This window comes from Coregonus clupeaformis, chromosome 6, assembly GCF_020615455.1.
Source record: "Coregonus clupeaformis isolate EN_2021a chromosome 6, ASM2061545v1, whole genome shotgun sequence".
Taxonomy (NCBI): domain Eukaryota; kingdom Metazoa; phylum Chordata; class Actinopteri; order Salmoniformes; family Salmonidae; genus Coregonus; species Coregonus clupeaformis.
In genome coordinates this window covers 5151114-5177000 of record NC_059197.1, presented here as the reverse complement: position 1 = coordinate 5177000, position 25887 = coordinate 5151114, and the positions used below count along the sequence as shown (strand labels likewise).

Below are 25887 nucleotides of genomic sequence, written 5' to 3'. Positions count from 1 at the left end.
ACACCCTAAATATGTTTAGAACTACAAATGAACTTTCTTCTGTCAATTCTTGTTTTAAATTTTTTTTGTCAAAGTTGCGCCAATTCAAATCTGGTATTAGGAACAAAAGAGGTCAACACGACTTCTAAGATATACTAGTATTTTAATTAATATAAAACCTTCAATGGTAAATATGATGTTTCGTATATACGGGCTCCTTGAAATATAGTGGGGGAAAAAAGTATTTAGTCAGCCTCCAATTGTGCAAGTTCTCCCACTTAAAAAGATGAGAGAGGCCTGTAATTTTCATCATAGGTACACGTCAACTATGACAGACAAAATGAGGAAAAAAAATCCAGAAAATCACATTGTAGGATTTTTAATGAATTTATTTGCTAATTATGGTGGAAAATAAGTATTTGGTCAATAACAAAAGTTTCTCAATACTTTGTTATATACCCTTTGTTGGCAATGACACAGGTCAAACGTTTTATGTAAGTCTTCACAAGGTTTTCACACACTGTTGCTGGTATTTTGGCCCATTCCTCCATGCAGATCTCCTCTAGAGCAGTGATGTTTTGGGGCTGTCGCTGGGCAACACGGACTTTCAACTCCCTCCAAAGATTTTCTATGGGGTTGAGATCTGGAGACTCCAGGACCTTGAAATGCTTCTTACGAAGCCACTCCTTCGTTGCCCGGGCGGTGTGTTTGGGATCATTGTCATGCTGAAAGACCCAGCCACGTTTCATCTTCAATGCCCTTGCTGATGGAAGGAGGTTTTCACTCAAAATCTCACGATACATGGCCCCATTCATTCTTTCCTTTACACGGATCAGTCGTCCTGGTCCCTTTGCAGAAAAACAGCCCCAAAGTATGATGTTTTCACTCCCATGCTTCACAGTAGGTATGGTGTTCTTTGGATGCAACTCAGCATTCTTTGTCCTCCAAACACGACGAGTTGAGTTTTTACCAAAAAGTTATATTTTGGTTTCATCTGACCATATGACATTCTCCCAATCCTCTTCTGGATGCACTCTAGCAAACTTCAGACGGGCCTGGACATGTACTGGCTTAAGCAGGGGGACACGTCTAGCACTGCAGGATTTGAGTCCCTGGCGGCGTAGTGTGTTACTGATGGTAGGCTTTGTTACTTTGGTCCCAGCTCTCTGCAGATCATTCACTAGGTCCCCCCGTGTGGTTCTGGGATTTTTGCTCACCGTTCTTGTGATCATTTTGACCCCACGGGGTGAGATCTTGCGTGGAGCCCCAGATCGAGGGAGATTATCAGTGCTATTGTATGTCTTCCATTTCCTAATAATTGCTCCCACAGTTGATTTCTTCAAACCAAGCTGCTTACCTATTGCAGATTCAGTCTTCCCAGCCTGGTGCAGGTCTACAATTTTGTTTCTGGTGTCCTTTGACAGCTCTTTGGTCTTGGCCATAGTGGAGTTTGGAGTGTGACTGTTTGAGGTTGTGGACAGGTGTCTTTTATACTGATAACAAGTTCAAACAGGTGCCATTAATACAGGTAACGAGTGGAGGACAGAGGAGCCTCTTAAAGAAGAAGTTACAGGTCTGTGAGAGCCAGAAATCTTGCTTGTTTGTAGGTGACCAAATACTTATTTTCCACCATAATTTGCAAATAAATTCATTAAAAATCCTACAATGTGATTTTCTGGATTTTCTTTTCTCAATTTGTCTGTCATAGTTGACGTGTACCTATGATGAAAATTACAGGCCTCTCTCATCTTTTTAAGTGGGAGAACTTGCACAATTGGTGGCTGACTAAATACTTTTTTTCCCCACTGTACCTCGCAGGGCACTTCAGAGAACTAAAATCCATTGTTTTAGATTCTTCCTCAAATACTCTTACAGAGAGAGAGTTTCCCACCTCTCTGCTGGCCATTCAGAGTAGACGCTTGAGCGTGGTTTAGACTTACTCAGCCTATCCGTTGACGCACCCCTGTTGCCAGGCATAAGTTTATCATAACAACCTGTCATGGTGAGAAGAGCCAGCTCCCCTAGACACCATTCCTACGTCCAAGGAAGGTTCACAGATCACAAAGAACCAGTATAGTCTAGTATTTGGAGACACAAATTATTATCTTATCTTAACCCCTAAAACAGCTCTTCACATCAATCACAGCTTGCCAGGTGACACAACCTACATCAGCCCAGTCTAGAATGCATTCTTTCTAAGTTAGTCATCCCATCAATTAGGAGAATAATAAATCCCCCATAATGTTTTACATTTACATCCCGCCCTGAATGTAAGCCAGGGTGGGATCAGCCAGCGGCGGCTTCCTGCATGCGCGATTCATTTGCAGTCTGGACTCGGAGGGGTGAACATCTCCTGTTCTGACTGCAGCTGGGAGGGACTGTTGCGCGAGGACTGGGCCGCCTGTGAGTGCTTTGGGACAGGGGTAACAAAGCACCCGCTGCTCGTTGAGAAGAGAAAGAACGATACGTGCTTTCACGTCAGAGTCTCCAAAAGTCTCCAATAACACCAGAAAAAGTTGATTTGTCGCTAGTTGCTTTTTTGAAAACATGTCGCTAGAGGGGTCTGAATACTCGCTAAATATAGCGACAAAGTCGCTAAGTTGGCAACACTGGGCCTGTGAGTGTTAGCACTAAAGAGGTATGGGAAAATTTGAGATGAGGCGTTCTAGTGAATGTACACAGATTGCAAGCAACAAGGGGCTGAGATAGGGTAGATAGTACGTCTATTCTGTTACATTTTAAGGACCGGGTACTGCCAAATAAGGTAACAATAGGATATATGAGTTATTATGTGAGGGCTTATGTACCGAAGCCTTTAAGATGTTATAAATGCCAGAGGTTTGGGCATGTGGCAACAGTCTGTAAAGAGAAAAAGAGGTGTGCCAGGTGTGGAGGAGAGCATGAGTATGGGAAGTGTGGAGATGGTGTACAACCAAAGTGCTGCAACTGTGGGGGTGCTCATAGTGTGGCATATAGTTGGTGTGAGGCTATGAAGAAGGCAGTGGAGGTGCAACAAGTGAGAGCGGAGAGAAGGGTGTCATATGCTGAGGCAGTGAGGGTGGTCCAGGAGAGAAAGTGTCATATGCAGAGGCAGCGAGGGTGGTCCAGGTCCAGGGAGATACAGGTTCAAGGGAGAGATAGGTAGAAGCATCTCGACCTGGGATTACGGGGCAGGTGGGCAGCGATATGGTATACATAGTGTTAGAAATTGCGTATTGTTAGAAATTGCGTAATTCAAATCTGGTATTGGAATAAGAGAAAATCAAGAGATATTCAATCCAAGCTAAATGTATTATATGCAAAATGTATGTATGATAAGTATGATGGTTCGTATACGGGCTCACTGAAATACCACGCAGGGCAGACAGAGTTCTTCTTAAAATACTCTGACAGAGATAGTTCCCGCTCCCTGCTGGCCAATCAGAGTAGAGTCTGAGCGTGGCTTAGACTTACTCAGCCAATCCATTGGCGCACAGGCTGGTCCCAGCCCCTTGGCGCTCCACTGTTGCACACTGTTGCCAGGCATCTAGTTGTTTTGCAACTTATCCAGAAAGTCAGCACTTTTGCAGTACACGTCCTTGGACGGTTCACAGATCACAAAGAGGCAGTGTAGTCTAGTATTTTGAGACACAAATTCTTATCTCATCCTACCCCCTAACGTTCCTCACATGAATCACAGCTTGTTATGTGAAACAATTTATGGGTAATTCTTCAACTATGGTACTCTTTGAGCTAGACAGTTTCAGAAAATAAAAACAATTCTACAAACAATTTTTTAGTATCAGTTGGTTTCTCAATCTGTCTGGAAACCTTCCCTGAAGTTGGCTGTGATGATTTGTATTTACTAATATATATTTTTTGCCATTTTTATCTGACAGTCCAAGAAAACGGTCATTTCCATCACATAACAAAACATGTATTTTTAAGAGAAAATAATGAAATATCTTCTGTTATAAATATATTTGATTAAATAGCACACACATATCTGTTCAAATTTGTAATTTATTATTTTTTTCAGAAATGTAACTGTAAAGATTTTACAATGTTTACACTAAAAAACACCTAAAACTAGGTCAATGGAACATTTCATTTTCTTATCATAGCTCAAAATCATATATTTCTCAAAGTGTATACACAAATCTTAGCCCTAACTGCACAATTATCAACACCACTGAATATAGTTGGTTTGATTGTATGTTTTTTATATGTTTTACTTTAAAATATGTGTTGTGGTGGAAATGACATGGCGTGGCGGAAGAGACAGTGTGTGGCGGAAATGACAGATAGGCAACTTCCAATTAAAAACAATTTTTCTACTGCTCTATGTGGTGAACCAGAGCAAATCAATAAGCAACAGCATTTGTGAACAAAACATATCACCAATATTTTTAAATTAAAAACAATCCAAAAAATGAAAAAACATGAATTTGTGTTAAAAATCAGCAAATCATTTCTTCACTGTTTTCTACATGCTGAACTAGAGCAAACTAGTACAAACTAGAGCAAACCCTTTATGTCATCATTACCTTAACATAACCTTAATATAACCAGTTGAATAACAGATAAAATAGGCAATATATTTTGAAATTGAAAACTTATATGCCTATGCTGAACCAGAGCAAACACTCTGTACTTAAACATTACTGTCATGTGTGTTATATTGTAAATCCATGTACTGTCAAACGTAATCATGTGGAATAACAAGTTGAATCTGACTAAATAGACATTGTATTTGCTAAATACTGTATCTGTCAAACTTGCATATGGGCCAGAGGTTCAGTTATGTTTCATGGTCAAGAACAGAGCATATTTCTTTCCAAACTGTTGGCTCCACCATCACATGCCTCTTTGTTACTGGTTGAGGCTCTGGGACCAGCCTGATCACATCTTCTGGCCGGTACCAAATAACATCGTCTCTCATAGGCCAGAAGAACTTGTTTTTGCCAATATGACTCATGGTTCTCACCAGAGCACAACCCTCAGGGTCCACATCCTGTATAATGCCAGGGTAAGGATCCCCATCATACCGTACCACACACCAACTTCCAATCAGTCCCTCATGCAGGTCTATGATGGGTTGAGATGTGCTGGTAAGTGTGCTTGAACTTGGTGATCCCAATGCAGTCTCCATGTTCTGTGCTCCCAGTATGTTGACTTTTTTGAGACCAAAACACTGGCAAGGATGGGGATCTGCACAAAAGCAGCTGAGAACTCGCCAAGAAATCTCCTCCGGTCTTGTAGAGACAATCTAAAAGAACAAAGTGCATTTGAATACTGTGGAGATATAAATTGAAAAATGTTAAACTCTCATAACAAAAATGACATGTGTGATACCTGATGTATCTGCATGGTTCCTTTGATGGTCAGCAGGTCATCAGGAAGGAGACTATCCATCTCTTCAATTTCCCCCTCAGTGATGTACATTAACTTGACAGTTGATGGCTGGTTAAGCAGTTGTTCATACAATACTTTTCCAGTTGGAAGGTCAATGCCCTTGGCCACAAGCGAGTCTGCTTGGCGCTTAACAGCCGCACCAATTCCATCAGCTGGGCCCTTCCCATGTCCGGCCTCCAGAAAATTCCAGGTCACCTTTTTGAATCCTAGCTCATATGGTACTTTGCTCAGGAAAAAAAAGTTCTTTTTTGACCTATACTGAGTGGTTGGGCCATCACTTATGACATGCAGGGTGGTTGCAGCTGTGTTTTGTTGTTTGAGGTAGGGAAGCACTTTTTTGAGGTGAGCCCAGATTGCAGATGGGTCATGGCGCATTGAGGAACTAATGGTGCAAACAGACACAACACCATTCTTCGTGTGAGCCACACCAGTATGGAGGCTTACCGGCTGGTGGGAATCGCCAAAATGGACCGCTTGGATTTCATTGGAAAATTTGCACATGTAATTTTCTGCGAAGTCAATTTGTAGAACAATACTGTCTTCGTCAATCTTTTCTTTTAGTGCTCTCAAAGACAGATATTGGTGTTTTATGTTGTGAATGTGCTTTCCCATCTTTTTTTTCAGTTAGTCAGAAAAGTCATCCAAAAGTGTCTTCAAAGTCCCATATACTTTTTCCTTCGTTGTGTGGTGAACTTTAATCATTTCTTTGGAGCCGTCTTTTTTCTTTTTTTCTCTGTCCTCCACAGAGCTTCTCCATTCAAACCACCAGGTTTGCTCCCCAGCATCGAAGGCAGAGGTTTGGAGTTCATGATCTTTACAATCCAGACACTCCCTGTACATGCATTCTTTTGTCACATTTTTGCATGTAACTGAATACATGAGATCGGTGACTTTGGACGTTTTAATGACTTTGTGAAAGAACAGTTTGTTTGCCATGAACTGTATGTTTGAGTGTAGCTTACACAGACATGTGTCTCTGTCTTTGATCGTTGGTTTAACAATCCAAAAGGGTCGCTTTTTGCAAAACTCTGCATAGGAGAGTCTGACTTCGGGGATTCTCGTGTCTAAACTTCAGGTGCAGTGTCTGCATAGAATCCACCAGGAAGCGCTTTTGCATTTTATTTTTCATCTTTGTAATTGTCTCTTTCTTTCCAGTAGTGGCCCTACTGTTATCGTCGCGTTCTAAAAACTTTGTTATCTTTTCCTTCACTTCTTGGCTGACTCTGTTTCGTTGTGTTTTGCGGGTGTATTTGAGTTTGTCGGCCCTTGTCATGTTTGTCCTGATTAGTTTTGTAGAGAATCCAAACTCCTTCTTGGCCATGGTAACCAGGCGGTATTTTTTTAAGATCTTGCCAGCCACAAGTTTGGAGATCAGTTGCCGAGCTTTACGATTGTCAACATTCTGATACTTTTTTCTTATTTCTGACATAATGGTGTTATGGAATAGGAGTGTCTTCTTTAATTGCTTGCTTTCTTGCTGCATCTGTTGCTTTGTTTTCATTTTAGGTGACTCTAGGATCCCCAGGTTCTTCTTCAGTCGATTACTTATTTTTTTGTATTTTTCAACTTTTCTGAGGGCATCCTCAAGCTTTTGTTTAATGTCATTAAGATCTCTGTACACCTTTGCTTTTGCCTTCGCAACCTTTTTTCTCCCTCTTTTCCTCTGTGGAGTTCTCTCTGGTGTAGGCTCACACAGCTGAGGTGTTTCAGGGATGTCTTCTGCATTAACACTCATGTTGTCTGGTGATGGTGGTGGTGTTGTATGTGCCATGAAACTATTCACTGCTGAGACCATTTTCCATTTCCTACGTCTGTTTCATTGAGAAATTCGCCACTGTCTTCTCATTTTTCGTTGTTCTCTTTTCGGCATTTCTGTCACAGATTTAACAACACCTTGTTGCTTTTTCTTCAGGTATCTTTCTCTGTCCTTCTTGAGGGACTCTGCATATTTAAGTGGATCTGATTTTATTCTTTCTCTGTATGATCTTGACCTCTGTGCTGTGGTATTGCTTGCCATCTTAAAGAAAGAGCCAAGACATCATGTCAAACCTACTTATCTATTGTTCTCTTATTTACCAACAATATTGTAATATTGTTAAAACTGTTTTTGAATTTAGTATCAGTATTATAGCCCAAATAATTTGCTGTTTAGCACGAACAATGTCATTTCCACCACAACCTGTCTTTACCACCACAATGAACACCGTGGTGGAAATGACTGTGGTGGAAATGACATTTCCCCACTTTCCCTCTAAAATCTCATGCTATGTTAGCCTGCTAATATTAGTTTTAGAGTTAGCATTAAATATACACAAATTACACATTATTAAATTAAATGTATCCAGTTATTTTTACGTCCATGTGAAATATGAGCTGTTTGGAAATGACGACCAATAAACATACTCTCAGTTTTACTCATATTTACCTTGATTTTTCTTCTTTTCATTACCCCCTGTAGAGGACACCATTTCATCCAGCCATGTGTTCCACTGTGGAGTTTCTGTTGCTATGGTTACTAAATATACAAACCTAAAACACTGATCCCAGGATTCTATTTTGTACAGTGTGGTGGAAATGACAGTGACCCCAAGGGACAAGGGTTCTATTTATGAAAAATATAGGAAAATGTGAATATGTATCACAATATATAATATGTAGAATTGAAATAAATGGTATTTTATCATTTGTACTTGAAATCTACATTATTTAAATATTTAATTTAGAATTAAGCGAGGTTGAAGATACAAAGTCTGGCTTAGGGACAGAGGGAAAACAGTAAAAACCATGCATAAAAGGCCTCGTATTATATAATAAAAAGAATGATTGAGCCATGATACATTTTTTATAAGTTCCCCTTAGGGTGGAGTAAGTATGACAAAAACAAAAAAGAAGAAATGTTTTTTAGTTTTTATTATTTCATCCAGGGACAAGAAAAGTACCATAGTTAAAGAATCACCCTTATATCAGTACAGTACAAACCTTTTATGTTTAATCACCAATGCATTCCTTCTAAGCTATTCATCACATACAGATCAAATTATGAGAAAATAGATCCCCATAATAGAAAAGAGAAAGCTGGTGACGTTCATAGCAGGAGCTATCAATAGCACTGATAAAGTAGAGTCTAAAACGGAGAGGATTAAACTAATAGTGAAAGCTGCTGGGAGACATTTGAGTATTACATTTACATTACATTTAAGTCATTTAGCAGACGCTCTTATCCAGAGCGACTTGCAGTTAGTGAGTGCATACATAATTTTTTAATTTTTCATACTGGCCCCCCGTGGGAATCGAACCCACAACCCTGGTGTTGCAAACGCCATGCTCTACCAACTGAGCTACATCCCTGCCGGCCATTCCCTCCCCTACCCTGGACGACGCTGGACCAATTGTGCGCCGCCCCATGGGTCTCCCGGTCGCGGCCGGCTACGACAGAGCCTGGCAGGGTTGACATGGGAAGAGGTTCGAGATTACCTCAAGCAGCCGATGGTGGAGTCATGTATTACTGGATCTTAGTTATGGTGGTAGTACTACAATGGAATGCTCGAAGCCTGTTGGCTAATGGGCAGGAATTCAAGCAGTTCATTGTTGATATGATAGCTAAGCCTGATGTGATTTGTGTGCAGGAAACATGGCTCAAACCGAATGTGGAGTTTATCATACAGGGATATGTGGTGGTTCGTAGGGACCGAGATATAGGGGGAAGGGGGGTGTGCCACCTTCATAAAGCAAGGAATTCCCTACAAGATGATAGGCAAAGGTATTGAACAGGAGTATGTGGTGGTGGAGGTGTGGATGAGAGGAAGGTGCTAGTGGTAGTGAATTATTATAATATGTGTCAGATATTGGAAATGGAAGTGCTGGAGGGCCAGGAAAGAAGTAAGGTAATGTGGTGTGGGGATTTTAACACCCACAATACGCTTTGGGGGTGGATGGAAATGGCCAAGTGATGGAACATTTGATAGAAAAGAAAGATCTGGTGTGCCTGAATGATGGCCGAGGGACCAGGTTTGATGTAGCCATAGGGAAAGAGTCTGCCTTGGACCTCACTCTGGTATGTAGTGCGATGGCAGGAATATGTGAGTGGGAGGTATGGGAGGAGTCGACAGTAGGGAGTGATCATTACCCCATTGTATGTACAGTAGGCTGGAGGGAGGAGGAGGTGCTAGTGGATGGAGTAGGCAGGTGGGTGTTTGGAAGGGCAAAGTGGGATCAGTTTCAGGAGCTGAGTGAGCAGGTGATGGCTCGGGTGGATATGAGAGTGGATGTAGATAGTATGAATAACTGGGTGAGAACAGCGTTAGTGGGGGCAGCTACTGAGGCTATACCTAAGAGTTCAGGGAGGAGGAGGAGGAGAGCAGTCCCATGGTGGACGGAGGAGTGTGGGGTAATGGTGAGGATTAAGAACAGGGCAATTAGAATACTGAAAAGGACGCATAACTTCCAACATCTGATTCAGTATAAGCAGGCCCAGGCCATGGTGAGGAGAACTATCCGTCAGGCAAAGAGGTCATGTTGGCATCGGTTCTGTGACACCATTGGAAGGGCGACACCTGTGGGAGAAGTGTGGGGGATGATTAAGAGGATGAGTGGGGTCAGAAGGGAGTGGGATTATCCAGTGTTGACGAGTGGGGAGGATGTGGCAGTAACGGATGAGGAGAGAGCAGAGATGATGACCAAAGCATTTGTCCAAGTGCATAGCTCCGCAAATCTGTCAGAGGAGAGGCAGAGGGGGGAGAGAGGAGCATCCTGGAGTGCTGGAAAGGAGGGAGAATGTACAGTGAGGGGAAAAAAGTATTTGATACCCTGCTGATTTTGTACGTTTGCCCACTGACAAAGAAATTATCAGTCTATAATTTTAATGGTAGGTTTATTTGAACAGTGAGAGACAGAATAACAACAAAAAAATGCAGAAAAACACATGTCAAAAATGTTATAAATTGATTTGCATTTTAATGAGGGAAATAAGTATTTGACCCCCTCTCAATCAGAAAGATTTCTGGCTCCCAGGTGTCTTTTATACAGGTAACGAGTTGAGATTAGGAGCACATTCTTAAAGGGAGTGCTCCTAATCTCAGTTTGTTACCTGTATAAAAGACACCTGTCCACAGAAGCAGTCAATCAATCAGATTCCAAACTCTCCACCATGGCCAAGACCAAAGAGCTCTCCAAGGATGTCAAGGACAAGATTGTAGACCTACACAAGGCTGGAATGGGCTACAAGACCATCGCCAAGCAGCTTGGTGAGAAGGTGAGAACAGTTGGTGTGATTATTCGCAAATGGAAGAAACACAAAAGAACTGTCAATCTCCCTCAGCCTGGGGCTCCATGCAAGATCTCACCTCGTGGAGTTGCAATGATCATGAGAACGGTGAGGAATCAGCCCAGAACTACACGGGAGGATCTTGTCAATGATCTCAAGGCAGCTGGGACCATAGTCACCAAGAAAACAATTGGTAACACACTACGCCATGAAGGACTGAAATCCTGCAGCGCACGCAAGGTACCCCTGCTCAAGAAAGCACATATACAGGGCCGTCTGAAGTTTGCCAATGAAAATCTGAATGATTCAGAGGAGAACTGGGTGAAAGTGTTGTGGTCAGATGAGACCAAAATCGAGGTCTTTGGCATCAACTCAACTCGCCGTGTTTGGAGGTGGAGGAATGCTGCCTATGAACCCAAGAACACCATCCCCACCGTCAAACATGGAGGTGGAAACATTATGCTTTGGGGGGGTTTTTCTGCTAAGGGGACAGGACAACTTCACCGCATCAAAGGGACGATGGACGGGGCCATGTACCGTCAAATCTTGGGTGAGAACCTCCTTCCCTCAGCCAGGGCATTGAAAATGGGTCGTGGATGGATATTCCAACATGACAATGACCCAAAACACACGGCCAAGGCAACAAAGGAGTGGCTCAAGAAGAAGCACATTAAGATCCTGGAGTGGCCTAGCCAGTGTCCAGACCTTAATCCCATAGAAAATCTGTGGAGGGAGCTGAAGGTTCGAGTTGCCAAACGTCAGCCTCGAAACCTTAATGACTTGGAGAAGATCTGCAAAGAGGAGTGGGACAAAATCCCTCCTGAGATGTGTGCAAACCTGGTGGCCAACTACAAGAAACGTCTGACCTCTGTGATTGCCAACAAGGGTTTTGCCACCAAGTACTAAGTCATGTTTTGCAGAGGGTTCAAATACTTATTTCCCTCATTAAAATGCAAATCAATTTATAACATTTTTGACATGCGTTTTTCTGGATTTTTTTGTTGTTATTCTGTCTCTCACTGTTCAAATAAACCTACCATTAAAATTATAGACTGATTATGTCTTTGTCAGTGGGCAAACGTACAAAATCAGCAGGGGATCAAATACTTTTTTCCCTCACTGTAAATGATGCGTTGAGTGCACCATTTACCAGGGCAGAGGTGAAAAGGGCAATAGGTAAGGCTGGGTTAACTTCACCTGGGAAAGATGAGGTGTGCTATGTTATGTTGGCCCATCTTAGTGATGTGGCACTGGATAAGGTATTGGTGTTGTACAACAGTGTGGGAGGAGAGGAAACTACCAGGCAGTTGGAAGGAGGCAGTAGTGGTACCAATCTGGAAGCCCGGGAAGGATCCAACAAAGCCAACAAGCTATCGGCCAATAGCTTTAACATCACATGTATGTAAGATTATGGAACATATGATTACGGAGAGGCTAACTTACTTCCTGGAGAGCAGAGGGCTAGTAATGCCATATCAGAGTGGGTTCAGGAAGGGTAGGAGAACTATGGATCCAGTGCTCTGCTTAGAAGCAGAGGTCAGGAAGGCTCAGGTGAACAAGGAAACTGTTGTAGCTGTCTTTTCTGATGTGGAGAAGGTGTATGGGGGATATGCCGTTGCAGATTAGGAGACAGCAGCTGGCAATGAATTATTGGGTCAACCTACAAGGACATGGGGTGTCTCACCCTGCGAAAGGGATTTTACAGGCATGCTGGGAACATGAGCGAAGACTGAACACAAGCTTTGGGTGGGTGGGTAATACCCAGGCGAAGGTGATGGGACTGTATGGAAGGGAGTTTAGTCCAACGGTAGTTATTCCTGTAAATCCACCATGGCTACTCCCGCCTCCAGTAGTTGATCTAGAAGTGTTGGAAAGACTACAGAAAGATAGGGACGGGGTTGATCCAGCTGATTTCTTTGAGACGTCTGGAAACTGTGTATCCGGATTTTGTGGACATTTACACAGATGGTTCAAAAGATCCAAGGACAGGACGTACTGGGTCAGCATTTGTAGTGCAGGAGTGTGGGGTGGAAGTCAGGAAACGTATTACAGATCATCTGGCTGTATATACGGCGGAGCTGATGGCCATACTGTTGGCCTTGCAGTGGGTGGAGGAAGTTAAGCATGACAGAATAGTTATTTGCTCGGACTCAAGTGCAGTGTTAATGAGTCTCCAGTCCTTTAGCTCACGTAGCAGACAAGACCTGCTTTATGAGGTGCTACAAACCCATGGCAGGATTAAACAGATGGGTATTCAGATAAGATTTACTTGGGTTCCAGCCCATGTGGGGGTGGAGGGGAACGAGGCAGTAGATGAACAGGCTAAACAAGCACTTAGTAGTGGGGATGTTGAAGTGTCAATGAGCAAGGCAGCGGCAAAAAGACTGATATATACAGTGATGGTGCAGAGATGGCAGGAGCACTGGAATATAACTATTAAGGGAAGGCATTTATTTCAGATACAGAGGAAGGGGAGTATGGCAGGAAGGGACAGAAGAGAGGAGGCTATTTTTACAAGATTAAGGGTGGGACACAGCCAGTTGAATAAGACATTAAACATGGTAGGAAAGCATCCATGAGGAAAGTGTGATTGTCAGGAAATAGAGACTGGAGCATGTATTGCTAAAGTGTGGGCAGTATCAGAGGGAAAGCGAGAGGATGAGATTTAGTATGAGGGAGAAGGGGATACAGGTAATTAGTTTAAAGAGTATATTGAGCAGAACGTCATTAGATATAGTCTCAAATATTTTGTTATCTTTTTTTAAGAGAAACGGGGTTGGCAGGTAGGACTCTCCTTCCAGACTCACATTAAGAATCTCCAATCCAAAGTTAAATCTAGAATCGGTTTCCTATTTCGCAACAAAGCCTCCTTCACTCATGCTGCCAAACATGCCCTCGTAAAACTGACTATCCTACCGATCCTTGACTTCGGCGATGTCATTTACAAAATAGCCTCCAACACTCTACTCAGCAAATTGGATGTAGTCTATCACAGTGCCATCCGTTTTGTCTCCAAAGCCCCATATAATACCCACCACTGTGACCTGTACGCTCTTGTTGGCTGGTCCTCACTACATATTCGTCGCCAAACCCACTGGCTCCAGGCCATCTATAAATCACTGCTAGGCAAATCCCCGCCTTATCTTAGCTCATTGGTCACCATAGCAACACCCACCCGTAGTCTGCGCTCCAGCGGGTATATCTCACTGGTCATCCCCAAAGCCAACACCTCCTTTGGCCGCAATTCCTTCCAGTTCTCTGCTGCCAATGACTGGAACAAATTGCAAAAATCTCTGAAGCTGGAGACACTTACCTCCTCACTAACTTTAAGCATCAGTTGTCAGAGCACCTTACCGATCACTGCACCTGTACACAGCCCATCTGAAATTAGCCCGCCCAACTACCTCATCCCTATATTGTTATTTATTTTGCTCATTTGTACCCCAGTATCTCTATTTGCACATCATCTCTTGCACATCTATCATTCCAGTGTTAATACTAATTGTAATTATTTTGCACTATAGCCTATTTTATTGCCTTACCTCCATAACTTGCTAAATTTGCACACACTGTATATATATGTATTTCTGTTGTATTTTTTTTGACTTTGTTTTGTTTTACCCCATATGTAACTCTGTGTTGTTGTTTTTATCGCACTGCTTTGCTTTATCTTGGCCAGGTCGCAGTTGTAAATGAGAACTTGTTCTCAACTGGTTTACCTGGTTAAATAAAGGTGAAAAAAATAAATAATAATAATAATAATTTAGTTTCTCCCTGTCTCTGGCCCACATTCCAGTACGGTAGGTGGCGGTAATGCACCATAATGTTGGATGCCAACCGCTCATAAACCCCACTGAAGAAGAGGAAGAAGAATAAGGAAGAACATGTGACGTATGCCGTTCGAGATGTTTCAGGTCAGTCGGACAACAACGCCGCTAACAGCACAAGCGACACTTATTTTGTAGCTAACGCTAGGTCAATTTGGCCAATAGCGCATATTTAGGAAGATTTGTAACTGCGTTATGATTTCGACAAAAATGTCAGTTTTTCAAGGACAGATTGGCTCCATTTTGGAGATAATGGTCAGCGCGACTGTTACAGAAATTAGCAAAGTTATCGAGGGTTCTGTATCGTCTGAAGTGCCATCAACGGGAGAGAACGCGAGTGAAACCCCAAACGAACAGGTATATCTGCTGATTGTGTAAAGTAAGGCATTTTGTTAACTAGCCCGCTAGTTAATTGCACCGACGTTGCAGCCTCCACTCCACCCAGGGGCGTAATCATTACGTCGAAGACGTTTACTCCAAACGGAAAACGCAAACGAGAGTTTGTATTTGACAAATTCAAGAAGAGTCATCCTCATTTCGTTATGTTTGGTTCTTAAAGATGCACTATGCAGAAATCTCTCCGCCATTTCCTGGTTGTTAAAATTCTGATAGTTCGCCTAATTTATAGTTTGTGACTAGACAAGCAAGTATAGTGTAGAGAATCATTGTTCCATCTAAACCGCTGTGAAATATTTTCCATAACCAAAAATATTGTATTTGCAGCGGTTTGTTGCTGGTGTATAAAAGTAAAAGAGTCAAAAACGAAACTTAAGCACGGGAAACATAGAAATAGCTCACATAAAACATCTACGGCTTCTTAGGCTTGCTTTCAATGAGAATGACCGATCAATGAGAATGGTAGATCAGTAGCCCATGCCTTTACAGCTGAATGAAGACTGTTTTAGGTATGACCCGGTCCACGGGGAGACCAGTGTATTGCCGGCTGCATACAATGCTTTTGGATGGTAAGACGAAACCATCAGTATCGCCATCTGACGGCCTTTGGGCTACATTCTAAACTGAAGACCATGATTAGTTGATTATTGGAGTCAGGTTTGTTAGTAGGGGCTGGGATCAAGTTTCGTAATGATTAGGTTGATATAAGTAGGACACGTGACATCCCGGCAACTTTGAGCTGTGCCTGGTGATCACTAGTTGCCACAGTCATAATCCCTGCCTATTTCTACAATTTATCTTCTTGTGATTTTAAAAGTCCTAACCTTAACTACACGGTGAACCTTATGCCTAACCTTAAATTAAAAGCACCATTTTGTTTTCATACATTTTTATGATTTTGCCAATTTAGACTTTGTGGCTGGGGTAACTAGTGGAAACCGTTATGCCTGTGAACAAGAGGCACGTCTGCCCTTTCATTGGCTAGAATGGTCCCACCTGATTTTGCCTCCTCCAGAATGCCTTCCATTTTTTATGATATTTATTTTCGTTGTTACAGCGGCCACTAGAGTATCTGGTCAATATAATAGATAATCTGTGCCATCCCTTAGCCCAGGCCCAGCATTATGTGCAGGCCTTAGGGGGCCTGGCCCACCCTACCGTACCTCCTTGCCCATCCAAATAAAATATTTAAATATTGATAATTTATTTGACCAAGACGTGCCTAGAGAAAGACTCATCAACCTCAGATAAATCATCTGAGCGTGTGAAACGGCGCCCCTCTGTCTCAGTATGTGTAGCCCATGTATCTGATGCTGTCTGGACAAGAAGTATGGCATGTCATACTCTTTTTGACCAGACAACATCAGATACATGGGCTACATAGTAAGACGGTGCTTTTTCAATCGCTCTGATGCTTTCTCGGGTGAAATGGTAGTTTCAGCCACTTGCGAATTGAAGGGAAGTTGACGGGTGCACTGTTCGGATGCTGGAATTATTTTTGGACGAACGTGCAAAGGTAACCTACTTGAAGTGTATTGTTTGACAATCAGATGAAAGCAAGACTGGATGTGTTCATGCTACATTAAAAGGTAATACATTTTTACAGTTTAAATTACTTGTCTTTACTATAAAATCCACACTAGAACCGCTAAAGCAGTCATTTGGACTGCTCATGAATTTAAAAAATGTATTACTCTGCCATTTTTAAAGTCATGCCGCTCTCCGTCATTGACTATTCTTTGTTGTTAGAATCATATCACAAACAGAACTGGTATTATAACCAATTTTAGGAGGGCATGTCATTTAAAATGGTTTTCCCCTGTTGCCCCTCCTCCTGACAGTAGGGCCTGCGCCCCTCCCAATAGTTGAAGGTGCCGTGCCCAGTTGATAATCACCCTGATAATTGCCTCAACTGAACCTAAACCATACCAAAATCGAATTTTTCACTTATCACAACAGATGAAATAAATGAAGTAAAGTATGATGGGGGAGAATGGGGGAGTTGAGGAACGAGGGGAAGTGGACGATGCATAATTATGTAATCACCAATTGTGAATGAAGAACAGGTCGGGCCATTCTATTGTATTGATCTATTCTAATTATAATCAGTCCACCGAATCCAAGCAGTCCTATCAGTCTACTCTGGCCTACTTGGAGTACACAGTCAGCGAGGGCGTGCATCATTTACAATGGCATGAAGACCAAGACAAATGGATGGACATGTTGCGTTAGCTTTGCTACCAAATCTGAATGAAAACATCTGATGGTGGGCGATAAATTAATCCTGATGACATCTGATGATTATTCTTCTGAGCCTCAGTCTGAATTTACACCTCCGAGGCCTAAGTGTCAAAAAGCCAGAACGGTGCGCACTGAGAGAGGAAGGGACGGCACCGTTTGCATAGAACAAGCCGGTGACAATGCTATGGGCAGATTATCAGCACAAAATGTTATCTCTGAGAGAGCAGTCCCTAAAAAACATTAGCAAAGAACTCATCAGCTTTCATTGTTTGTGGCATTCTTTAATTGATGCCATTGCGTGAAGACGTACACCATGTAAGCATGAGCTGACAATAATTGACTATTTTTGACTGCTGACATATCGACACTTATATTCATTAAAAAGCCATTATTGCTTTTGTGCTGATCACAATTTATCAAGCACACCTGACGCTTATAATGATGTTTAGGCTACTGATGTTTTCATCATTTGACCGCGCATGTTGCTGACTGTGCGTCTTGGTTGTTGGGGTATTTTTTTATTTTGTTATAAAAAATTATGTTACTGTGTTCCAACATGTTACTGTGCTTTCTTTTTCATAGTTATAACAAAGAGCCTCCACTAATACAATTGATTGAACACTTGAATTTGTGCATTTTGTGTTTTTTTTTTTGTGTTTAAAAAAACATGCCCCCCTATGGAAATCAAATGCCCGTCCAACCGATTTGTTCTGGTGCTGCGGCCCTGCCTTAGCCTGGAGACATGACATTGAATTTCATTGGATTCCGCATCGGGCATAAATGAGCGTATGGATCAGGAAAGTTTCCTCTCACGACCTCTACAAGCCAGAATGTTAAATAAAATTATATTTTAACTTACTTTACCGGTTCTCTGTCCGGTAAAGTTAAAATGTTATTCAAAATTCTGGCTTGTAGAGGTCGTGAGAGGAAACCTTCCTGATTTCTAGGCTACCCATCCCTGATCTAGTGCTAAGTCTGGTTGATTTAGCTAATACATTACACTAGTACTTGCCACAGGGTTGGCTCAACTGGAAACATGTTTGTATAATTTAGAGCTACAAGCATTTATCATAATCACCAGAAAGACTTGTCAGCAACGTTTATAATGGTAGCTAGCTAGTTAAGTTTGTTCTGTGAATAATGAAATCTGTATGCCCTCAACTTGCTTTTGCTCTTTACTCAGTTGACCCAGTTGACCTCTTTCATGGAGATACTGGCAAAGGAGGCTGTGGACAAAATCTGCAAGCTATTCAACGAGTGCTCCTCCGTTCTGCATCTGGAAGTGTCTCAGAGTCAAACTGAGAATGAGGACTTGAAGAAGAGGCTGGACGCAGTTGAGACCGAACTGAGGACTGTCTTAGAAGGGAGTGGAGGACAAGAGAACACATCAGCCAATGGCTGCTGCAGTGAAGTCAAGATCACCCACCAGTTAAAAGGCACACAACCAGGTGAGCGTTGGCATTATTTCAGATAAGCCATCCATGGGATTTTAGAGTGCTTTGGTAGACTGTTACTAAAACCAGTGCTTTTGAATTAAATGCAAACCTTTTTGATTTTGACTGCAATCTTTTTCAGGCTTCTGCTCTGGTGATGCAGAAGTGAAACGATCCCCCATCCTCCACCTGTGGAAAGGGAGAATTCCCTCAACTGTAAACGAGGTAGGCTTATTTGCCTAACTGACAATATTCTGTGAGAGGTTTAGTTCTTGGAAAGCTGTCTGGAATTACTAGGGGGTACAGAAAGTAATAACCTATTTACTTGTCTGTATCTGTATCACTCAAGTATCATTATACACCATTTGGTACCAGGTAGTTACCAATTGTATTTAATTATTTGAAGTGAGTACAAGAAGAAGCATTTTATCCCTTTGTCATTATTTCTGTTGTTGTATGATATCATTATATTTAGATAAATAGATAGATAGATCAGACAATAAACCTGCGTTCCATTAAATCACTTTCCCTCTCATCTCAGCACTCGAACATGGAGGACACGATCCAGTCAGTTATTATCAAAGAAGAAAGGTTCGAAGATTACCTGTACAACAGCACCTCAGACCCAAGTCCTTTTATAGAGAGCCAATCCCAGGAGTTGAGTGACCCAGAGAACCCCTCAGAGGAGCCAAAGGACAAAGACTGCGCCGCGGGGCCAAAGCATTTGAGAAAGCCAAAGATCACTGGGGCTCGTCAGGCAAGGCCCAAAAAGGAGAACCACCTTAGCTGCAAACACTGCAGGAAGACATTCAGCAAACTGATCCAGCTGAAAGCTCACCAGGCGATCCATGCAGCAGCGGAGAAACCTTTTATCTGCAAGCAGTGTGGTAGAGGTTTTTCCTTTAAACGCAGTTTGGATGCACACCAGCTGCTTCACACAGGAGAGCGACCACACACCTGTGGCGATTGTGGTAAAGCTTTCACCCTAAAGCAGCTGCTCAAGAATCACCAGAGACTCCATGCAGGGTTGAGACCGTTCCGCTGTGACGAATGTGGCAAGAGCTTTAACCGGGCCCACGGTCTCAAGATGCACCAGATTGTCCACACGGGAGAGAGGAAATACAACTGTGAGATCTGCAAGAAGAGTTTCAGTATACCAGGAAATCTCCACAGGCACCAGCGTATACACACTGGTGAGAAACCGTTCCGTTGCGATACGTGCGGCAAAAGCTTCAACCAAGCAGACACTCTGAAAGGACACCAGCGGATCCACACAGGAGAGAGGCCATTTACCTGTGAGACGTGCGGGAAGTGTTTCATTCAAAGAAGTGCACTGAAAATGCACCAAAGGACACATGCAGGAGAGAGCGCCTTCCTCTGTGTGGTGTGTGGGACAGTCCTGGCTTGCGTCAACTCTCTCAAGACACACCTTCAGACTCACACAGCAGAGATGCCTTGTAGGTGCTCAGTGTGCGGTAGTAGTCTCAGTTCACTCACTCATCTCAAATCGCACCAGCAACTCCACACTATTGAGAAGCCGCACAGCTGTGGCCTATGCAACAAGAGCTTCAAGACGGTCAGCTACCTGAACATACACATGAAAACTCACACTGGGGAGAGACCGTTCACCTGTGACGTGTGTGGAAGGATGTTCACTCAACACAGCAGCCTGAAAACCCACCAGGTGGTCCATACTGGGGAGAAACCTTTCAGCTGTGAAACGTGTGGGAAATGTTTCAGCAACACTGGGAACCTCAACAGGCACCAGCGGATACACACTGGAGAGAAGCCTTTTAGCTGTGACCTCTGTGGGAGGAGCTTCAACCAGGGCAACAGCCTCAAAGCCCACAAACAAATCCACACAGGGGAGAAATTGTACATTTGTGACAAATGCGGGAAGAGTTTTTCCTACCTGAGGAATCTGAAAGATCACAAGTGTTACTATATGTAAAACCGATAGGCATAGCCTCTTATTGCGATGGACCACACTTGGTTTGAACAATTGTCTCGGCATTAAAAATGCATTTATAGGTCATTGAGTGGCATACTAACATATGAAGTGTACTCATTCGATTGATTGCCAAGGAAACCTTTTTTGAAGTATTTAATTTTAAACTTGACTTGTTTTTTTGAAATCAACTATGATTTTGGAAAATGAATAAACAGTTGCCTTTGTGGGGTAGAAAGACTTTGAGTGCATTGGCTGGTGGTCCAGTAACTGTTCAATGGAGCAGAATCGAATTTATTTGAGAAGGGTATACAGTGAGGGGAAAAAAGTTTGATCCCCTGCTGATTTTGTACGTTTGCCCACTGACAAAGAAATGATCAGTCTATAATTTTAAAGGTAGGTTTATTTGAACAGTGAGAGACAGAAATAATAACAAAAAAAAATCCAGAAAAACGCATGTCAAAAATGTTATAAATTGATTTGCATTTTAATGAGGGAAATAAGTATTTGACCCCCTCTCAATCAGAAAGATTTCTGGCTCCCAGGTGTCTTTTATACAGGTAATGAGCTGAGATTAGGAGCACACTCTCAGTTTGTTACCTGTATAAAAGACACCTGTCCACAGAAGCAATCAATCAAACTCTCCACCATGGCCAAGCATATGAGCTCTCCAAGGATGTCAGGGACAAGATTGTAGACCTACACAAGGCTGCAATGGGCTACAAGACCATCGCCAAGCAGCTTGGTGAGAAGGTGACAACAGTTGGTGCGATTATTCGCAAATGGAAGAAACACAAAATAACTGTCAATCTCCCTCTGCCTGGGGCTCCATGCAAGATCTCACCTCGTGGAGTTGCAATGATCATGAGAACGGTGAGGAATCAGCCTAGAACTACACGGGAGGATCTTGTCAATGATCTCAAGGCAGCTGGGACCATAGTCACCAAGAAAACAATTGGTAACACACTACGCCGTGAAGGACTGACATCCTGCAGCGCTCGCAAGGTCCCCCTGCTCAAGAAAGCACATATACAGGGCCATCTGAAGTTTGCCAATGAACATCTGAATGATTCAGAGGAGAACTGGGTGAAAGTGTTGTGGTCAGATGAGACCAAAATCTCTTTGGCATCAACTCAACTCGCCGTGTTTGGAGGAGGAGGAATGCTGCCTATGACCCCAAGAACACCATCCCCACCGTCAAACATGGAGGTGAAAACATTATGCTTTGGGGGTGTTTTTCTGCTAAGGGGACAGGACAACTTCACCGCATCAAAGGGAGGATGGACGGTGCCATGTACCGTCAAATCTTGGGTGAGAACCTCCTTCCCTCAGCCAGGGCATTGAAAATGGGTCGTGGATGGGTATTCCAGCATGACATTGACCCAAAACACACGGCCAAGGCAACAAAGGAGTGGCTCAAAAAGAAGCACATTAAGATCCTGGAGTGGCCTAGCCAGTCTCCAGACCTTAATCCCATAGAAAATCTGTGGAGGGAGCTGAAGGTTCGAGTTGCCAAACGTCAGGCTCGAAACCTTAATGACTTGGAGAAGATCTGCAAAGAGGAGTGGGACAAAATCCCACCTGAGATGTGTGTAAACCTGGTGGCCAACTACAAGAAACCTCTGTGATTGCCAACAAGGGTTTTGCAGAGGGGTCAAATACTATATATATATATATTTTTTTTTTTTTTTAATTTTCGGGGGGAATGGATCAGCTTAATATTGCAGATAGATTGATAGAAGATACAATGTAATTGTCTGCATCACTTCCAATCCCCCATTTTTGATATTTTATATATATACTCCCCTTTATTACTTTTCAACCCCACTATCCTTTCCCTACTTGGAGTAAATTAGTGAACAACAATGCCCAGGCCTCTACTTCCGGTCTATAATTACCATCTACACCTTATGGACAGAGTTAATTTTACAATAATTGTATTATATATATTTTTTTTTGCTCCTGAACTTCTTCTACTCTCAACCTCTCCGATCATTTTCATGATGTCCATCCGGTTTGCTTCTATATGCCATATCTTTCTAACTGTGCTCTTTCCCAAAAGCTCCCAACATACAACCTATATACTTATTATGGACACAGTATGCTTACATGATTAGATATCTTTGTTATTATTTGTTGTTATTAGTCCCATCCTTCAACTCTATTCAATACCTCCCATCTATCTCTTAACACCATCCATATAGGATTTCTATTTGCCATATATATTTCAACCGTACTGTGATGTTTTACAAAAGTTCTGAACCTTTCTATTCTCATTGCTTCTACAGATTGTGAATTAAAAATAAACATTTTTGCTAAAAGTATTATTATATTATTGATTGATTGACTATGACTTTTCAGATCACCCAGTAATGCTATCTGCAAGGTTAGTTCCAGGTAAATATTGTAATCCTTTAGCCATTCCTGGACCTGTGTCCAAAAACAAGCTACAAATGGACAGAACCAAAACAAATGATCTAATGATTCTGTCTCTTCACAGCAAAATCTGCAGAGCTGGGAAGATTGTATCTCCCATATAAATAACATTCTATTGGTAGCAAGAATTTTATATAATAATTTAAATTGAAAGATTCTAATTTTTGAATCCGGTGTCGTTTTGCGTGTCAGTTCATAAACACTATGCCATGGGATCGGTACGTCAAAGATCTCTTCCCAACTATTTTGCAATCTATATGGGACGGCTGTCAATCCTTTGGTCCTTAAGTGAAACTGATATACTTTTTTATTTATCACAGTTTTCCTTAACCAATTATGTTCTTTAATGCAAGGCCGACAGACAAGTTCCTTACTTTCTCCCCTTCCACTTTCCTCTTCCACTTTTGCGGTAAGGCTGCAATTATTTGGTTGTAATTTTGGGTAGAGCAGACATTTCCATATGTTTTTGTTAGCTGCATGTGCGACATAACTCCACCAGTCCTACCGATGATATCATTTACAAAGATTATACCTTTTTTAAACATTCTGTCAAAAAATAAAGGTTTTTTGTCAATTAGTATATTTGAATTTAACCACAATATTTGTTGCATTATTTGTTCTGTCGTTTCTGGAGGATTAAATTGAAATTGCAACCAACTTTCTATGGCTTTGTTTTAGAAATAGTGACATTTGGGAGATTATTTCCTTTTCAAATAACTGAAAGTGAGAGGTTGTAATCTGAATAAAGGGAAAAAGGCCTTTCTTGAACATTGGGTGAGACAATCTTACTAATTTGCTTGAGAACCAGTTCGGATTTAAGTATAACTTTTGTATGACTGAAGCTTTTAGTGATAGGTCTAATGCTTTAATAATTTCTGTCCTCCAAATTCATATTCATTATATAAATATGCTCTTTTAATTTTGTCTGGTTTGCCGTTCCAAATAAAATTGAATATTTTTTTCTCATATAATTTAAAAAACTGTTCGCTAGGCGTCGGCAAGACCATAAGCAAATAGGTAAACTGGGATAATACTAAAGAGTTAATCAGGGTGATTTTTCTATTAAAATTTATTGAAGTGAGATCATTTATTTCCTTTGGGATATGTATTCCGAGTATATCCACATCACCATCAGACCATTTTATTGGTAAACTACATGGTAATGTAAAAATTGTATTTTTTAGTGATCCAATACGTAATATAGTACATTTGTCATAATTTGGTTGTAATCCAGAGAGGTTAGAAAATGTATCTAGATCCTCTATGAGGCTGTGGAGAGATTCAAGTTGTGGATTTAAAAGAAAACATGAATCATCAGCGTACAATGACACCTTTGTTTTTAAGCCCTGTATTTCTAAACCTCTGATATTATTATTGGATCTGATTTTAATAGCTAACATCTCGATGGCCACAATAAATAGATATGCCGATAGTGGACAACCTTGTTTCACTCCTCTTGACAGTTTAAAACTTTCTGAGAAATAGCCATTATTTACTATTTTACACCTAGGGTGACTATACATGATTTTGACCCATTTTATAAGAGATTCTCCAAAATTGAAATGCTCCAGGCATTTATATATAAACCCCAGTCTAACTTTATCAAATGCCTTTTCGAAGTCTGCTATGAATAGCAAGCCTGGTTTCCGTATTTTCCATAGTGTTCTATTGTTTCCAGTACTTGCCTTATATTATCTCCAATGTATCTTCCATGTAAAAAACCTGTCTGATTAGAATTAATAATATCCGACAATACCTTTTTAATGCTAGGATTTTTGTATCACAACACTGAAGTGTAAGGGGCCTCCAATTTTGTAAATGGACTGGATCTTTATATTTTCCACTTGTATCCTGTTTCAGTAATAATGAGATCAGACCTTCTTGAGTGTCAGATAATCTACCATTTACATAGGAGTGGTTAAAACATGCTAATAACGGTCCTCTTAGTATATCAAAAAAGGTTTGGTATACCTCGACTGGTATGCCATCCAACCCTGGAGTTTTCCCGGACTTAAAGTCTTTAATTGCATCCAGAAGTTCCTCCTCTGTAATTTCACCTTCACATGAGTCTTTCTGTGTGGCTGTTAATTTGACATTATCAATAGAAAAAAATCTCTACAATTAGCTTCAGTTAGAGGAGATGGAGGCGACTGAAAAGAAAACATATGCTTAAAGTACTTTGTTTCTTCCTTCAAAATATCATTTGGTGAATTATGGGTGACTCCGTCAATTGTAACCAGTTTCATTAAGTTCTTTTTGGTAGCATTCCTATGTTGAAGATTAAAAAAGAATTTTGTGCATTTTTCCCCATATTCCATCCAGTTTGCTTTATTTTTATAATATATTACACTTGATCTTTCTTGAATAAGTTTCTCCATTTCTTTTTGTTTTTCCTCTAATTTATTCTGAGCCTCTATGTTACAGTTTTTTATTGCCATCTATCTGTTCTGTTAGACTTTCTATTTCCTTTCTTAGTATAAACTCTTTTGACCTAAATTGCTTTTGTTTTCGAGATGAGTACTGAAATGCATGGCCTCTAAAGGCACATTTAAAGGTGTCCCATACAATAAGGGGATTCGCTGTACCTATGTTATGTTGGAAAAAGTCAGTTATAAATTCCTTTGTTCTAATTATAAATAAATTATCATCCAATAGGCTTTGATTAAATTTCCAATATCCTCGCCACGTGGAAATTCAGTAAGAGTAATGTATATGCCTATTATATGATGGTCCGACCGCATTCTGTCCCCTATCAACACTTTTTTACTTTTGGTGCCAACGAGAATGAGGTAAGAAAGAAGTCAAGACGACTAGCTTGATTCAGTCTCCGCCATGTATATCTCACTAGATCAGTATATTTAAGCCTCCATATATCTACTAGTTCTAATGTATCCATGACATTCACAATTTCCTTAAGAGCATGTGGGTGATTGTTTGTGGTGTGATTTCCTTTACGGTCCATTGAGCTAT

General features: G+C 41.4%; 2 protein-coding genes and 1 long non-coding RNA gene across 5 annotated transcripts; 1 reads left to right on the top strand and 2 right to left on the bottom strand.

Moving 5' to 3' along the window:
* Window positions 1–3963: 3963 nt before the first annotated feature.
* Window positions 3964–6423, bottom strand: LOC121550503. Its single transcript, XM_041862784.2, has 2 exons — window positions 5314–6423; window positions 3964–5227 (listed from the first exon to the last, which is right to left on the bottom strand). Exons 1-2 carry the CDS (start codon window positions 5983–5985, stop codon window positions 4760–4762), a joined length of 1140 nt encoding a protein of 379 aa, XP_041718718.2. The 5' UTR covers window positions 5986–6423; the 3' UTR covers window positions 3964–4759.
* Window positions 6424–6989: 566 nt separating this feature from the next.
* Window positions 6990–8321, bottom strand: LOC121568457. Its single transcript, XR_006659372.1, has 2 exons — window positions 7799–8321; window positions 6990–7390 (listed from the first exon to the last, which is right to left on the bottom strand). It is a non-coding gene; the product is annotated as an uncharacterized LOC121568457 (long non-coding RNA).
* A 6185-nt stretch (window positions 8322–14506) lies between these two features.
* LOC121567543 (gastrula zinc finger protein XlCGF57.1-like) lies at window positions 14507–20857 on the top strand. Of its 3 annotated transcripts, none has more exons than XM_041877671.1 (4): window positions 14507–14550; window positions 18284–18548; window positions 18676–18758; window positions 19075–20857. In XM_041877671.1, the coding sequence occupies exons 1-4, from the start codon at window positions 14530–14532 to the stop codon at window positions 20482–20484; spliced, it is 1779 nt and encodes a 592-aa protein (XP_041733605.1). In that variant the 5' UTR covers window positions 14507–14529; the 3' UTR covers window positions 20485–20857. The 3 variants fall into 3 exon arrangements, with proteins under 3 accessions (XP_041733605.1, XP_041733604.1, XP_041733606.1); XM_041877670.2 differs by having other exon boundaries at window positions 14523–14820; XM_041877672.1 differs by lacking the exon at window positions 14507–14550 and adding an exon at window positions 14844–16448.
* The last annotated feature ends 5030 nt before the right edge of the window (window positions 20858–25887 follow it).